The sequence below is a fragment of the Bradysia coprophila genome, unplaced genomic scaffold (genome assembly GCF_014529535.1).
Source record: "Bradysia coprophila strain Holo2 unplaced genomic scaffold, BU_Bcop_v1 contig_324, whole genome shotgun sequence".
Taxonomy (NCBI): Eukaryota; Metazoa; Arthropoda; class Insecta; order Diptera; family Sciaridae; genus Bradysia; species Bradysia coprophila.
In genome coordinates this window covers 154859-167714 of record NW_023503584.1, presented here as the reverse complement: position 1 = coordinate 167714, position 12856 = coordinate 154859, and the positions used below count along the sequence as shown (strand labels likewise).

Sequence of the window (12856 nt, the reverse complement as noted above, 5' to 3'; positions counted from 1 at the left end):
TAGAAATCTTCATTCGAGCAGGTTGAAAACAATTCGGATTCACAGAAAAAACACCTGATTGTAGTTAAGAAAGGCTAGAATCCCAAACACACAGCACTGCTTCTAGCATGAACGCTGAATTGATAAATGTCAAAGTTTGAGGTTTTAGTGATAAGTGAAGCAATGCTGTGTCAAGGATTATAATGGGGCACTATAGGAACTTTATGAAGTACTATCTTCGAAACTAGCCCGTAGCCCATACATCAAAGGGCACTTTTGGTCCGGATGACGTCATTGGCCTACATTTCAAATATCGAGTAAGTATAATAGAAACGTTTAGCAGTTGCATTGCAGTTATCCGGAAACTAACCAAGTGACTTAACACGAATGTAGGAAATTTCAGTCATCGAAAAACTGAAATTTTGCATTTTTCCATACAAATATCTCAGCCAAATCGTAATCGTTGTAATCGTACGGATGGCCAGAAACGAGAAACATTAATTGGGTTATGTTTGGGACTAAGGGGAGGGTAGTTATAAAGTTGCTGTCATGTTTCTGTCTTTAAATAATTTTTTTAGTACGTCTCGCACGTATTATATTCAAGTCCGCTGTATAACTCTACCTTACCACACTTTTTAACAGGGGTCACAAATGATATACGCATAACACGTAGGAACCGTTCGAGCACGATATTTGCTGAGCTTATTGATGATGAATGTATGCATATACGTGGGTACTAGAATGATTTGTATTGTAGTTACAGCCAAGGCTGTATACTTTGGGGAGGTCACGCAGATCGCCATTTTATTAGATATGCGGGAACACACCTTTTCCATACAAACAAATTCACCAAAATTGAATTTGTATGGCGTGGTGAATTTTTTGTATGAAACGTGGTGTGTAACCCGCGCATCTGCATCTGCGTGACCTCCCCAAAGTATACAGCCTTGGTTACAGCACAATATCTGTTTGGATTAGTTTTAGCAATGCACTTCAAGCAAAAGTGCTTCGATTGACAGCTGCCAAATAGAGTACTATTTTGAATTAAAATCTTTTTTAGATTTTTTTACAATGCAAAAATTTGTGTGACACACTGTCCCGTTTCAGTGCTACATTTAGATTACCACTCATGCTTGAAGTGCGTTGGTTGTAGTAAATATCTGTCTTAGCAAAAATATTAATTTCTTAAAGTTCTGGTATTTTCTCGAAAAGGTGTCCTGAGATGTCGTTTTACATATCGAAAAGACACTTGTAGGGGATTTGCTTGATATATTTAATCTGATTATATGATTTGTATAGTTAGTACAGTTACATTCAACTCATCAAGTTGTTAAGAAAAGCTGACGAATTTCGTCAGTAGAGTGGAGTATCCGTTTCAATGTACAACTGATTCCAAAACATCATCCGTTCAGCTTCCGGCTGCGCTTTGAATTCCAAATTTTCATCAATGTTCAATAACTTAAACGGATGATTTCTCGTATCAACAGGATGCCATGCAACATTTTGTAGATCCGCGTTCAAAACATTATCGTTCGGGTTGCCGGTCGTTGCAAATGATGTCATCAAGGACACCTAGGTAGCGGTAAAGAAATTTTTAATAGAAAATACTCTTTGCAGCTTCGTATATCCTCAGCGCACTAAAAACAGGCACCAGGACAAATTTGAAGTAAGGGGCCTACTCGAAGCAGTGGTCCGAATTTTTCTTAGAGTTTTATATGTTGGTATAGTACCACTGCGGGCAGAATAAGGGTTTTTTGACCGTTAAAATATTTTAGTTCTGGTGCCTGTTTATAGTGTGTTCTTATAGGGCGTTGATATCGTACAAAACGTTTCACTGCAGTAAATTCCATTGACTCTCGATCGGGCATCGGTCCATAGTTGTGCTTGAAGTAATAGCTTAGCTCATCAGCATGCAGCACACCACGAACGTTTGGTCGATTTCTTGCCAGACGGAAACTGTTCATTGTCGGCGAGTCGACAGCAAAACGAAAGAAGAAAGTTTTGCCTTTTCCATTCGAATTCTGGCGGGATTGAATGAGTCGCGTAATAGGATGCTTAAAGAAAATGTCACTTTTCCACTGAAAATTGAAAAGTTTGTTTATTTTTTGCCATGCTGGGTAGCGCAAGTCAACTTTACTAAAGCTTAATTCAGTCAATTTGAGCCTTGGTCCAACTCAGATTATTAAACTCGTAAATCGATATTACCTTCCCTAGCACAAAGAATCGTTTAATTACCTGACAATAACCCATTTCATCTTTAGTTGGCTCAGTCGTTGCGTAATACGTTTCACGTATCCTCTGAACAAACTCTGCTCGTTTCTCTCCGTTCACCAAATTTAATTCGTTTGGAATCGCAGAGTCCAAATTCAAGTCACTTAAAATGGTTGGGTCTTTAGCGATCGAGCCTAGATAAACAAGTCCCTCATCCGATGTGTGTCCTATCAGAATGTCAATGTCGTTTCCCCATGCTTTCCTAGACAGCTCTAGAGGGTTTGCCGATACAAATGTGTTGTCGGTTTGATACGGTTCGACGTGTGGAGCAAATGTAAGAAGGACGTGTTTACTTTCTTCCGGCAAAATTATTTTCGTTTGTTCTTCGGCCATACGAACAGGATCGGCGGATTGAAGAAATTTCAAAATGTCTCGGTCTTCGTCGCTACCAGTATAGCCTAGACGTTTAGCTAGTCGCAAGGGCCAATTAATCGATTGATACTTTGTACTGTGGGATACAAAGACGCTGCCGCTCAGAATAATTGCTCTGTTAAAGAGACCTGATGGAAGAAGCAAGGTATACCGGCAGTTTCAAACTTTAGTTTTGTCTCACTTCAAGGTCTAACCTTTCGATTGATCAGAAATACAATGAGTATTAACGGACATGGCACCAGAGCTATGACCAAACAGTGTGACATTATCAGGATCGCCACCGAAATTTCCTTTACATTTTTGTGTGAATAGACTGTGCTCTCACTCTAATCTCTTCTTTACTTACGGATATTTTCTCTAACGAATTTCAAAGCCAATAGTTGATCCTTAAGACCTGCATTGCCGGGCACATTCAGTGACTTATCTTTAAACGACATAAACCCGAGAGGTCCCAATCGATAGTCACACACAACGACAACAACGTCGGACATGAGTAGAAAGTCGGGTCCGTACAATGCAGTTGAATTCGATCCGGTATTGAATCCACCACCAAAGATGTAAAACATTACCTTCAGAGACGAGCAAGTCATGCAGACGAATATTGAAAAAAAAAAAACTTGGAAACCCTTACCGGATACAGCTTTTCCGGTTGCAAGTTCTTAGTGTAAATGTTCAGATTCAAACAATCTTCGGTGCCAACGACTTTCTTCAAATGCGAATCCATTGCAAAACAACTAGGCTTCTGTTGGGTTGCATCATACACTTCCGTCCAAACGGCAGGGGGTATTGGATCCTTGGTTTGTGGAGAAAGAAAAATCCTTACCAGATTGTCGATGATATTCAAATGGTACGCACGGAAGTTCTTTGATTCAGATTCCCTTCTGATACCTCTACGCCTATTAATTGAATGGTCGTGCTCATGTGTAACTTACTTTGAACCTCAGTTCGCCAACTGGAGCGGCTCCATATGGAATGCCGTAGAAACTGATGTACTCCGTATCTAAGGCTGAAGTCGTTTCCACTCCTCGGACCTTTCCATATTTAGTTACAGCAATGGGAGACATAATCGGTCGAAAAAAAAAAATTTTATGAATATTTTGGGCTACAAGCTCGGAACAACTGAACAAACAATCATCGTTGATACGAAGTTCTTGCTTTATCAAAAGTGACTTAATTGACAAATTATGATAAAGGTTCATAATCATCGTTGAGATAACGCCATATAGTGCGGTACTGAAGAGATACCCACTTTTCGATTGCCTCAACAATTGTAGGATTTACGGGTGCATTCAGACGGTGGCGGTGGTGCTTAGCCCCAATAAAAATTGTTGGTGGCAACAGCGGATAGGATTACTCAAAGCACTGAGATGCTATGGATTACTCGAAGGGGACCTGATAATCAACTTATGGTATTATATACCCGAACTTAAGTACCTAATGAACCGGAATATTTAGTGGAGACCCAGCGACGTATTTCTTTTATGGTTGAAGTCGAAGCATGATATTTTTAAATGTATTAAAAAGTTTCTTCAGTTGATTATTTACATGAAAGGTACAAAGGGTAGAAAAGGCAAAAAAAAAAGTTTCTTAAAAAAACGACCCGATTCGCATGGCAGGTTACACTGAAGATATTTGCAATTTAGTTCCGCGTTTCAGCCTGTTAAATTCTGATGGCCAGATCGACTGGATTGCCGTTGAACTTGCAACTGCTGACAGCGTCAGAAATAACTTTTTAATTTAGGCTCTGGGCATAAAACGTTGTAAACGTACGAACGTCTACTGGTCCACCGTCCACAACAGATACGTAAATACCTATTGGTTGAATGCCATTTCTAGTGAGAAACGTGCAGCACTTTCTCTCCCGTGGGGATAGAATTGAATTTTTCCCGCTTGAATTGTCACTTTGGCTGCGTTAGAAAGACCTCCGCACTTTCCATTTTGAATTTTGAGCGCACTTACGGCGTGATGTTTTTTTTTGTTTCGCGGAGAAAAACGGTAAATAGGAAATAGGGTTATTTGTTCAAGGTATTTATTTCATTTTTCTTCAAAGTGGACAAAATGCGGATTTTCGCAAAACTCAAGCAGGAAAAACATTATGTTCACCTCGGGGAGAAATAAACGTTGTGTTCACTTCAGGGAGAAATAGGAAATTTCACCAAGAGCGAAAGTTTACGGCCAGTGCGAAGCGAGGTGGAATTTCCTATTTTTCCTCGAGGTGAACAAATAACTATAACACAGATGGCACCCACTTCTTTTCCGCTATTCCTGGTTCTGCTGATTCTGATTCCTGTTCTACAGCTGCTGGTATATTCCTTGTAAATGTTAAGTGAGTAACAGAATAACAGAGTCGCTTGCTGGCCCAACTTTTTGTTTTAAAGTCGATTCAGAAAGCGATTTCTATCTCTGAAACACGTAGTTTTTGTTAACATTTACAAAGAATATTCCTCCTGGACTTCCCCCACCGTTCCGAAGGACGACCCGGCATCAATGGACTGGACATCAGCGTCATCAGAAATGTCTTTTCAAGTTTCCATTCTTCACACACTTATATCCTTTAGAGTGAGTTGCCCAAACTAGAATGGAAATTAAGACGAATCTACACATGGCTAAATTGTTGCCGACGTTTCGGGGCAAAATTATTATTATTTTGATGATAATTTTGGACTCGTTTCCTTTTACGAAAAAGTACGACCATCGTTTGGTGTTAAAATGTATTAGTTTTCATCAAAAATTTAAATGTTTGTGGTGATGTAACCTCAGTTCGAGAAAACTCAATATTTCACGAAAATTGACACATATTTTGAGTTTTCTCAGAGTTGGGTAACATCACCACGCACATTTAAATTTTTGATGAAAACTAACACATTTTAACACCAAACGATAATCGTACTTTTTCGAAAAAGGATGCGAGTCCAAAATTATCATCAAAATAATAATAATTTTGCCCCGAAATGCAGGCAAAAAGTTAGCCATGTGTAGATTCGTCTTAACATAGTTAACAACCAGAATTCGCTTGTCTCCTTCTTTTTTTGATAATACTACATTATTGGAACCGGGTAAACAGCCTCTATACAAACAAACACTTCTCTCCTCGGGTAACAGTGGCCGAGTCGGTTTTTTGCGACACTCAAAATCCGAAATCTTGGTTCAGCGACAAGATTTTTGGATTTTGTCGCGCGAAAGTTATGAATTTCATTTTGAATTTGTCTCTATATTTAGATAATTTATGATTTTATTTACATATTTTCGCTTAAAATTGGTTTTAACATAACAAAAACGAACAATCATCACACTATACACATCAAATCATTTTATTTCGTCAAAAGTTCTTCTTCTTCTTTTTTTCTTCTTCTTCTTCTTCTGAACCATTTTGTCGCAATAAGTCGCACCGACAAACGACTGGGCCACTGTTACCCGAGGAGAGAAGTGTCTGTTTGTTTGTATAGAGGCTGTTTAGGACCGGGAAGTAATTTGATATTTCGTATCCTGTTAACCGGTTCGTGACGAAATTACTAGAAAAAAACATAGCTAACGCCGACCCGTACGAAACACCTATTCGTATCAAAAGCCTTTATTGTGAAACTCTTCATTTCTCTTACTTCATTTTCTTCTCTGCTGAAAAGCTATTCGCGCTTTAAAATCACTTGCATTATCCACTCTTTGCCTTGTTAGCATATACAAATAAATTGCCGGAGGCAATATAGACAGCCCCGTACGAAGTCAACTTTCATAAATTCCTATTTAAACAGCTTTATACCGCTATATTTACCTATATTTCACTATAAATAAACATTCCACAAATGAATATGCTATTATATAGCTCTATATGCCTGTATATAGCTCAATATAGGTGAACATAGATATATATATAGATGTCCATATATGGAATGCCTGAAACACCCCACACACATAACAAATTATTTCCATGTTAACAGAAACTCTCTAAGTAACATTTTTCCCAAGATATTTCTATTTTACTAAAATCCAATATGGCCGCCGGCAGCCATTTTGTTAGGAGACCGGAAATAGTACCGACGATTTACATTCGTTAATACCTTTCAAACAAACAAAAAATCATGAAATTCGGTCAAAATTTACTCGAGATATTGACAAAATACTCCACGTTCACTGTACGGCCGAGTAGCCGGATAAGAGGTCACTCCAAGAGAACTAGCTCACGCTCCGCAGAACATAATTTCAAAAACTTTTTTTTCCCTGATTGGTACGGTCAATACCTATCTAATAAAGCTAAAACATACGAAATATGTTCAAATTTGGCCGACCTACAAGCAAAAACTGCTTGCCGCCTTGTGCCTGTTTCACACCAAGGGGTCTAACTCACGAGTCGGTCATCCGATTTCCAAAAACTTCTTTTTTGTCGATCGGTATTGTAAATACCTTTTATTTGACGTATCACTTACAAGTGTAACGTTTAAATGTCCGGAGATATCTTCGAAAAACCGTAAAGCACTTATTGGGCCACAGCTCGGGAGGGGTCGATCCACTCATCTTCGAACTTAGCCTGTCTTTTGCCATTACCAAACGGGAAAAAAAAGAATTTTCAAAATCGGATGCGTTTTACTCAAGTTATCGTGCAGACAGACAGACAGACGGACATTTTTTTTTCGCGGATTTGGCATCTCTAAACAACCACAATAGGTTTCCCCTTACTCAGGGAGTCCAATCGACGTGTTACAAACGTATGCGTAAACCTATAAGACCCCAGTACATCGTACGGGTCTAAAAATTTTATCGGCAGCATCACACAGAGCTACGAGTTAAGTTAGAAGCGAACTTGGATACTCGAACTTCATGCAATCGGTCGATCACTCATACTTCGTACTTTTTCTGGTCTATGACAGCCATGGGTTCTTTTAAGACAACCGTATCATTTAGATTTTTTAGTAGAGTAGGATCACTATTATAGAAGTATTTGATACGTAACACACCAATCACCATCAAGTGTGTGTCGACGACGAACCACAAAAGGTAAGAAGTGTTAATATAACGAAAATGTCAAAAAAATGAATTTTGTCATTCGTGGCACGAACTTGCAATTTATTTAAATGAAACACTGAATTGTTAAGAAAATTGAAATTTTATTAATTGACGACACGTAGATTATTCACCACATCAAACTAATGCAATGGGTTTTCAATTCGATTTCTTTTCGTGAATTTCCAACTCTGCAATTGCATTGTTCCTTTTATCCTTAATATGGTTTGAGTCATCTGCTTCCTGACCTTCATCCCAATCTTTGTAAGTGCGCCACCCACTCTCATCGCAATCTTCCTCGTCCACAAAGTCTTCGAAATCCATATTCGCAATGTCTAAATTGCACCACATAATGTAAGCTTTGTCCCATGGAACACGTACTTTTTTAAATTTCACTTCTTCATCATCACTGTCCAACGAATCAAGAAGAATTATCGTACCGTCTTTTACACCTTGTTCGTCCAATACTAGGAATGTATTCGTATTCAATCCGACTGCCTTCCGTTCGCTTAACATGAACGATTCAACATCAGGAATGGATTTGCCCGTCCACACATTGTTCGATATATCACTTTCGCTTATTGGAGGTATCGTTGTGCCACAATCTTCCTCAGTTTCAGGTAAATTATGCGATGTTATGAACAGAAAATTGTCCCACGTTGGCTCTTCACCGTATTCCCAATCACGCAGGTGAAGAAGAAGCCGGTTAATAAGCTTTTGATCGGCTGATGCAGCAACAACGAATAGAGCACCCGGCATTTTTTTAATCCGTTCAATAACTTAAAACTGTTGAAATATGATCAAAATATCACTCTGAAATGTACAGCTTGACAACCAAAAAAGACTTCCTAATCGTACGGAATTGTATGCAACAATGGTGTTATAATGACGGCATTCCAAAAAAACAACATCGAATACAATAAAAACACGATTATTTATTGTGTGTTGGTGCTTGCCTTATAGTTGTGCGACATGTGTATGGGTGATAAAACCATTCATCTCATGAAGATGTTTGCTGGTGTTGATTTTAGCTAAAATTTAAACCTATATTTATTGCAAGAACAACTTGGTAACATCTTATCGACTGGACTATTGTGAATATTGATTTTCGTTATATTGGTATTTTACTTAATGAAATGAAATTGTTTAGGGATGAGCGGGTTGGCTCGAATATTCGGGTAACCCGCAGACCCGACCCGACCCGTCGGGTTTTGGGCGGGCGGGTTGTAGAGTCTTCGGGTTTGCTTTGGATCGGGTTTCAAAAATAATATTCGGGTCGGGTCGGGCTTGGGCGGGTTTTAAAAGTATTTAAAAGTTCCAACCAGAAGTTTTTAAAATTTTATAAAAAGCATCAATATAAGTTGTTTTTTCACGGTTTTAACGTAATTCTGAAAATATTAAATTAGTTTCAAGCATTTCTCACATAAATTCGAACTTAATTTGATAAAAAACTTTGACGGGTTATAAAACTTTCGGGTTGACTTCGGATCGGGTTTCAAAAATTAAAATCGGGTCGGGTCGGGTTCGGGCGGGTTAAGAGTCTGTCGGGCTTACTCTGGTCGGGTTTCAAAAATGAATAACGGGTCGGGTTGGGTTCGGGCGGGTTTTGAAAAAACCCCAACCCGCTCATCCCTAAAATTGTTAAAATTTTGCATTAATTTAATTTGTCTTTGAATATTATTATTCAACGTTATTTTTAATCGACATAAAAAAAATTTTAAGAAATTTAGTCTAAGCTTCTAAGAAATGGACAGCCTTTATAGCGACTCGAAACTGATGCACACGCCTAGAGTATCTCTATACCGCTCGTATTTATAACCAAGGTAAATATAGTGAGGAGGTAATGTCACTCAGACGCGCGGCCTAGCACATAAGTTCGATGCCAATGACATCTTTTTAGCCCCGTACGAAGTACAAAGGGGCTTATAGGATTACGATGCCGTCTGTAATTGATGGAATTCGAAGCAGACGGTAAGGGCAAAGTGTTTGCCTATGTTCATAGATGACGAATCCGCAATAAAAATTTTGTCTGTCCGTCTGTCTGTCCGTCACGTCGATATCTTGAGTAAATCAAATCCGATTTCAAAATTTTTTTTTTCCCTGAAAGATAGTCAAAATAGTGAGGCTAAGTTCGAAGATGGGCATATTTGGGTCGGCCCTTCGTGAGTTAGGGCCGCCTAAGTGCTTTAAGGTCTTTTGGGGATATTTACGGCAAAAAAAAACGATGGAAATGCAAATGAAACGGCAAAAGATAGGTATTGTCGATACCGATCCAGGAAAAAAAAGTTTATTAAAATCGGGTGAATGGACCGTGAGTTAGGGCCCTAGAAGTGAAAGGCTACTCGGCCCTAAGTGTATTTTGCATATAACTCGAGTAAATTTCATCCTTTTTTCGTAATTTTTGTTTCATTTGAAAGGTAATCGAAGCCCGAATATAATGTGGCGAAAAACGTTTTAAATTTGGGTCCTTGGACTGAGGCCGCTCCTCGGCCCTAAGTGTATTTTGCGTATAGATCGAGTAAATATCATCCAATTTTGCTAGTTTTTGTCTTATATGAAAGGTAATTGAATACCGAATAGAATGTGGTGAGAAAAATGTTTGAAATTTGGGTCCTTGGACTGAGGCCGCTCCTCGGCCCTAAGTGTATTTTGCATATAAATCGATTAAATCTCATCCAATTTTGCTAGTTTTTGTCTTATATGAAAGGTAATTGAACACCGAATAGAATGTGGTGAGAAAACTGTTTGAAATTTGGGTATAGCATCAGTGTAGCATAAATAAATTTAATTTAAACGGGTGTAACCAAACGGCAGCGCTGACATGGAAATGTTTTGGTTCGTTCCGGATAAAAAATCAACTTGATAAATCCGAAATTCTCTCAAAATGTCATATCGTTGCCGTTACCACGTTACAATTTATTTATTGTAATATTTGTTGATTGAAAAGATCGTTTTTTTACTGACTGCGCCGTATGGGAGCAGTCTTTTTTTTCGCTTTGAATAAATAAAGAAAGATCGTCATTTGGCGATTGGTATATAGGATCGCCCATATACTCTCTACTACTTTCGTATACAACCAGACGGCATATATATTTTTGTTTTCACACAGATCGCATCAACGAAAAACCGACGACGGAAAAAGCGTCTCGCAGTAAAGCGCTGTGTGTATGAGTGTGTGTGTGGAAAAGCTCTGAAATGCTGTTCGCACCTGGTCTCGGATATACTAATATGGATAATAATAATATGGAGAGAGAGAGAGAGAGAGAGAGAGAGAGAGAGAGAGAGAGAGAGAGAGAGAGAGAGAGAGAGAGAGAGAGAGAGAGATGGCACAAGTTCGTATCTAATGACACCCACAGCCAGTGGCGCTTCTTCATAGAGACCAATCGCTGCGCGGCCCTCCAATAATACCACTGACATCTTTCGTATACTGTTTGAGGAAAATTTACTTTATTCACTTTATTTTTACTGAGGAAAAATGATGTAGAACACAGTTGAAAAAATACACCACACAAGAAACACTATAGTGATAATAAGAATCGTCAAGACTCAAGACACTTTACTAGCTGATCTAATGACACTTTTTAGATCATAATCTCTGGAAATACTAGAAATTGAAAGTATTACAAAAAATTGACTTGAAATACGAGAAATTGAATCAAAGGACATGCAGATAAGGATGATGAACGAAGGAACTAAGCGAATGCAAAATAAACTTGATCTTCTCACTCGCTGCAGATCTCCGGTCTTGGCTATCCGGTTTGTAAAATACAGTTCACTCACTGATGGTTTCCTTTCATTTACTTTCAATTTTTCGTATTTCCAGTCAATTCCTTGTAATTTCATCAGTTGCTATCAATTCCTTCAATTTCTAGTATTTCTTTCAATTCTTATTAATTACCGGATGTTCCGGCAGCTACGAAACTGCAGTAATATCGACAGTTTTCGTTAAATTTTAAGAATATCTTAAAAAGTTATCGGAATAAAGAAAAGTAAAGAAAAATTTTAGAAAATTGTTTCTAAAAAGTAGACAGTGAATTGGATAGTAACAGAAAATATCGTCGAATTATTAGAAATTAATAGGAATTAAAGTGCAGATCCGCCAAAACGAAATTAATACGGTAATTGAAGGAATTGAAAGGAAATAGAAAATGATTTGCCACCCCTTTGGCCAAAGGTTTTCCCCTCGTCTCTAGATCCATATAACCTAATTTTTTTCGCGCACACAAATGTGAATCGACGAAGGGACAGGCTGTTCTACCAGCTGCAATTCACCAAATAAGTGAAACAAAGACGAAAATCGACGATTTGGAAAACCAGAAATCTCTATAAAGAAGTCCCTAAAAAAATAAGTTTTTGAACCTTAATTGGAATTCCTAGTTAGACCCGTACGAAGTACTGGCACAGGGCGGCAAGCAGTTTTTGCTTGTAGGTCGGCCACATTTGAACATATTTCGTCTGTTTTAGCTTTATTAGATAGGTATTGACCGTACCAATCAGGGAAAAAAAAGTTTTTGAAATTATGTTCTCCGGAGCGTGAGCTAGGTCTCTTGGAGTGAGCTCTTATCTGGCTACTCGGAAGTACAGTGAACGTGGAGTATTTTGTCAATATCTCGAGTAAATTTTGACCGAATTTCATGAATTTTTTTTGTTTGAAAGGTATTAACGAATGTAAAGCGTCGGTACTATTTCCGGTCTCCTAACAAAATGGCTACCGGCGGCCATATTGGATTTTAGTAAAATAGAAATATCTTGGGAAAAATGATACTTAGAGAGTTTCTGTTAACATGGAAATAATTTGTTATGTGTGTGGGGTTTCAGGGATTCCATATACGGACATCTATATATACCTATATACAGCTATATTGAGCTATATACAGGCATATAGAGCTATATAATAGCATATATTTATCTGTGAAATGTTTATTTATAGTGAAATATAGTTAAATATAGCGGTATATAGCTGTTTAAATAGGAATTTATGAAATTTGTCTTCGTACGGGGCTGTCTATATTGCCTCCGGCAATTTAGTTGTATATGATAACAAGGCAAAGAGTGGATAATGTAAGTGATTTTAAAGGGAGAATAGTTTTTCAGCAGAGAAGAAAATGAAGTAAGAGAAATGAAGAGTTTCACATTAAAGGCTTTTGATACGAATAGGTGTTTCGTACGGGTCGGCGTTAGCTATGTTTTCGCTACTTTAGTCGTGAACGATTATTGAAAACATTGAACTGTTACCTAT

General features: G+C 38.1%; 1 protein-coding gene across 1 annotated transcript; it reads right to left on the bottom strand.

Annotated features, from left to right (window-relative positions):
• Nucleotides 1-1231: 1231 nt before the first annotated feature.
• LOC119079271 (esterase B1-like) lies at nt 1232-3765 on the bottom strand. Its single transcript, XM_037187050.1, has 7 exons — nt 3555-3765; nt 3254-3415; nt 2969-3191; nt 2817-2912; nt 2215-2750; nt 1803-2057; nt 1232-1551 (listed from the first exon to the last, which is right to left on the bottom strand). Exons 1-7 carry the CDS (start codon nt 3684-3686, stop codon nt 1333-1335), a joined length of 1623 nt encoding a protein of 540 aa, XP_037042945.1. The 5' UTR covers nt 3687-3765; the 3' UTR covers nt 1232-1332.
• Between the last annotated feature and the right edge of the window lie 9091 nt (nt 3766-12856).

Excerpts from the sequence above, each read along its gene's own strand:
- LOC119079271 (XM_037187050.1), bottom strand. The coding sequence starts at position 3,686 with ATGTCTCCCATTGCTGTAACTAAATATGGAAAGGTCCGAGGAGTGGAA. Across the intron at positions 3,192-3,253 it reads AACCGGAAAAGCTGTATCCG|GTAATGTTTTACATCTTTGG; the intron begins GTAAGGGTTTCC and ends TCGTCTCTGAAG. Across the intron at positions 1,552-1,802 it reads TTACTGCAGTGAAACGTTTT|GTGTCCTTGATGACATCATT; the intron begins GTACGATATCAA and ends ACCGCTACCTAG.